Source organism: Uranotaenia lowii, chromosome 2 (assembly GCF_029784155.1).
Source record: "Uranotaenia lowii strain MFRU-FL chromosome 2, ASM2978415v1, whole genome shotgun sequence".
Lineage (NCBI taxonomy): Eukaryota > Metazoa > Arthropoda > Insecta > Diptera > Culicidae > Uranotaenia > Uranotaenia lowii.
Window position 1 is genome coordinate 414,241,086 of NC_073692.1, and position 3,670 is coordinate 414,244,755.

General features: G+C 41.1%; 1 protein-coding gene across 1 annotated transcript; it reads right to left on the bottom strand.

Moving 5' to 3' along the window:
- Positions 1 to 970: 970 nt before the first annotated feature.
- On the bottom strand, positions 971 to 3,063 carry LOC129749001 (probable maltase). The gene is made up of 3 exons (XM_055743816.1): positions 1,897 to 3,063; positions 1,157 to 1,752; positions 971 to 1,088 (listed from the first exon to the last, which is right to left on the bottom strand). Exons 1-3 carry the CDS (start codon positions 2,983 to 2,985, stop codon positions 1,007 to 1,009), a joined length of 1,767 nt encoding a protein of 588 aa, XP_055599791.1. The 5' UTR covers positions 2,986 to 3,063; the 3' UTR covers positions 971 to 1,006.
- Positions 3,064 to 3,670: the final 607 nt, after the last annotated feature.

A 3,670-nucleotide genomic window follows, 5' to 3' on the forward strand; every position in this document is an offset into this window, starting at 1 on the left:
TCCACTCGCGCGGGGCAAAACTTTTTCTGAATAAACAAACAGAATCGTTACCCGGGACGATGCAAATATATGGTTGCTATACTCACCCTTATGCTTACCCCCAACACTGACAACTTTTACGGGGTGCAACCGCCTGCTTGAGGTTCAAATCTCGGGCAAAACTAGTGGACTTCTGAATTAATAACCGAACATAATAACAGCAGTTAGGGCAAAACTCGTGGGTAACTATGTTGCCACTGCCAATAAACTTAAACACTATAAAACTTAACTGGTCCTTTGTGAGATCTAATGTACGAAAAAAAAACGTTTTTCAGGCACTCCTTCTTGTACATTTCAGAGTCCATGGTCTTGTTTTTCACATAAAAACGGAGTTTTTCGTCCGCAGCTGCAAATACCTTGCCAGATAAACACTTTTCTGCAAACTTATCGGCAAAAACGGATTTGAACTTCGTGGGGACATCACGCCGACCAGTGGCTTTGTAAAAATTTTGGTCAGGAAGCCGCCCAAAATTAGATTTCGCGATTTTTGAACCAGTCGACGTCGGGTTTTTGACGTGGGTGTCCAAAATTTATTTTCGTCTCGCGGCTTCTATCACGTTTAACTTTTTTGAAACAAAACGAATCGTAATGAAATTTAGATAGAGAAAACATTCCAAAACAAAGTACTGTCAAAACATTTCAGACCCGACAACTAGGAGCGCTATGGTATAATAAACAGTGCTTCCGGATTTTGGATGATCCATGCTTTAGAGGGTGTCAGTGATAACCGAATTAAGTAAATGTAATATATGTAGCTTCGATTCAATTAACACACATAAGTATGTTTAGGGTTTTATATACTATTCTTTAATTCGGAAATGTTGATGAATTTTTGTAATAACACTACCTTCACTAGTTTTCAAATTATTCTCAATCCTTTTTTTGAAATCAAGGCTTGTGATTTTATTTTAATTGATTGAACAAAGTTACAATAATCTAGGAAAAATTTATTTAACTTGTATTGCGTTTATACACCATTTGCTACATTTCCCTCTAGAACGATAGCAGCCTCGCCCGGCAATGAGATATTGTCCCGATCGACCACCGAACTGTGAAATAAAATAAAAATTGAATGTAAATTTATAATCCGAACATCGGAAATAAACCCTTAGCTTACCCATCGATGTAATTCGTTTGTAATGACGAGGTGATGATTTCGAATTCCAACGGCAAACCTTCGAAAGCTTGAGAAAGATTGACCGTGCGTGTGCCCTTGTGGAAGTTCAGAATCGAAACCACGGTGCTGACCCCTGCCAAATGCCTCCTAATGATCAACAAATCGTCATCCAGTAGCTTCATCTCAAAAGTGCCCTCTCGAAGGGTTCGTTGTTTGCGCAAACGCAGCAACGACTTGAAGATCTTGACGTGGCTGCGTGAGGCGGATTTTTGCACCTCATAGTTTACACTTTCGTAGTTGGCAGCGACAGGCAGCCAGGTAGTGGAACTCGTTGAAAACCCGGCACTAGTTGAACTATCCCAGAGCATCGGTGTCCGGGCTGGATCACGGGAGTATTTCATGAAGTCTTGGGGATTGCTGTTGCAGGCTGCCGGATCGATGGTTTCGCTCCACGGAATGTAGACGTCCTCCATGCCCAATTCCTCACCATTATAGGTGACGGCAACGTCTGGGAGCGTATTCAGGGCAATGTTGTACAGGTCAGCCCGTTTAACACCGAGCCGAGATGCCAAGCGTTTGTTGTCGTGATTGCCAAGCTGCGTGAGAAGCGTCATTGGTTTACATTTTCTTGAAACTTAATATCAGATTTTATATACAAAATTTGCTCATTTTTGTTAATAAAAATAGTCACAGATTTTTTCGAGCTTTAAAATGATTTTTTTGTTCACTTTAATACTTACCACCCAATTGGCGTACCGACCATCGGGTTTGGCGTTCCAAAATCTCATGACCATGTCATGGAACTTTTTGCCGTTGCTGTCCCTGAAAATATTACTTAAGACTTCAAAGTTGAACGGAATCTGAGCCCCTTCACGTCCAGTAGCGTCATCACCATAAAGCCGTATTATATTTTCCAGAGGTGTGTACGCTTCGATCATCAGTACCACGTCTTCCGTTCTTCCGGTATCCGTCTTAAATTCCTCCAGAACTTCGCGCCATTGGTAGATCATATCGAAGGTTTCGTCAAGGTTTTGTGTCAGATTATGATATAAATAATCGGAATTCGTTGGATCTTGCGAGTTGCCGCTTTTAGCTTCGTCGGGATAATTGCCATCGGATCCGACCTCGGCCTCATAAAGGAACGGCAAGGCATCTACGCGGAAACCGTCCACGCCCTTATCCAGCCAATACCTCAAGACATCTTTCATTTCCTGGACAACTAGTGGATTGCGGTAATTTAGATCCGGTTGTTTCTTTAAAAACTGATGTAGATAATACTCCTTCCGTACGTCATTCCACTCCCAAGCACTTCCGATAAAAATACTAATCCAGTTTGAAGGCGGTACTCTTGTTCCATTGGGTAATAACTTGCCCGGGTGCCACACATAATAATCCGTATAAGGATCCACCTTGTTAACAGATTTTACGAAATAATCATGCTCATCACTGCTGTGGTTGGGAACGAAGTCAAGAATTAGTTTCAATCCCTGTCTTTTGCATTCGGACGCAAGGTTTTCCAGATCTGCGATCGTTCCAAATTTTTCGTAAATATCTCTGAAATCAGAAATATCGTATCCAAAATCGGCCATCGGCGACTTGAAGATTGGCGACAGCCAAACGGCATCGATGCCAAGCTCATTCCTAAGGTAAGACACCTTCTGCGTTATACCCGGGAGATCGCCGATCCCGTCTCCGTCGCTGTCCATAAACGATCGGGGATATATTTGGTAGAAGTTTGCATGCTGCCACCAGTTGTCATCGGCTCCCAAAACTATCCCGAAGCCAAAACACACCAAAGTGCACACTACTGCGAACGTGATTTTTCCCATACTGTCACTGGTAGCCGGACTATGTAGGAATTGAAACTGCTCTGAGGCTGATCCGATTGCAAACTTTTATAAGTGCAGCGAATCGAACGAGACTCTCCAGTGGGAAAATTGGCTCCTTCCTACTGTTTCTCAATCGTTTGTCAACAACCGATGGAATTGCAGTGATAGTAAAGAGTGCGCGCGCAATAAAAACAGCCGCTTTTGTCAGTCATCTACAAATCCATTAGTTTGTCAAAGAATTAACCTGACCCTAACTGAAGGTGTCATTGTTTTATTTTTTTTTTTTGTCGATGGCGATGGGCTACGAACTCGTGGAAGAAAAATCTCCGTTTTATGGCGACCGTCAGAATAACACACAACAAAAAGTCGCAGAAGTAAAATTTCCCTCTCTCTGTTACATTTTGCCGAAAATCTTTATTTCTCTCGCGCATCAACATATAGTTGGGAAACTTATCGAACAGTTTTACAAAAGAAATAGTGTAATTATATAGAGTTCACTTTTTGGAAATTTTTTTCAATAAATAGGCAAATATGAAAAAAAAGCATTATAGACAAATAAATATTATAAAACATTGGCAAGCTAAATCAACTTTGAACGTTCTATATGAATATCGCTTATGAAACCTATTCCTATTATATAATTTTTTTTCTTTGAATAATTTTGCTCTGGAATTGAGGTTTCAAT

Bases quoted from the DNA above. Each gene is read 5' to 3' on its own strand.
- LOC129749001 (XM_055743816.1), bottom strand. From the start codon at position 2,985: ATGGGAAAAATCACGTTCGCAGTAGTGTGCACTTTGGTGTGTTTTGGC. The intron at 1,753-1,896 runs GTAAGTATTAAA...CTTCTCACGCAG, and splicing joins GTCGGTACGCCAATTGGGTG to CTTGGCAATCACGACAACAA. The intron at 1,089-1,156 runs GTAAGCTAAGGG...TTTATTTCACAG, and splicing joins CAAACGAATTACATCGATGG to TTCGGTGGTCGATCGGGACA.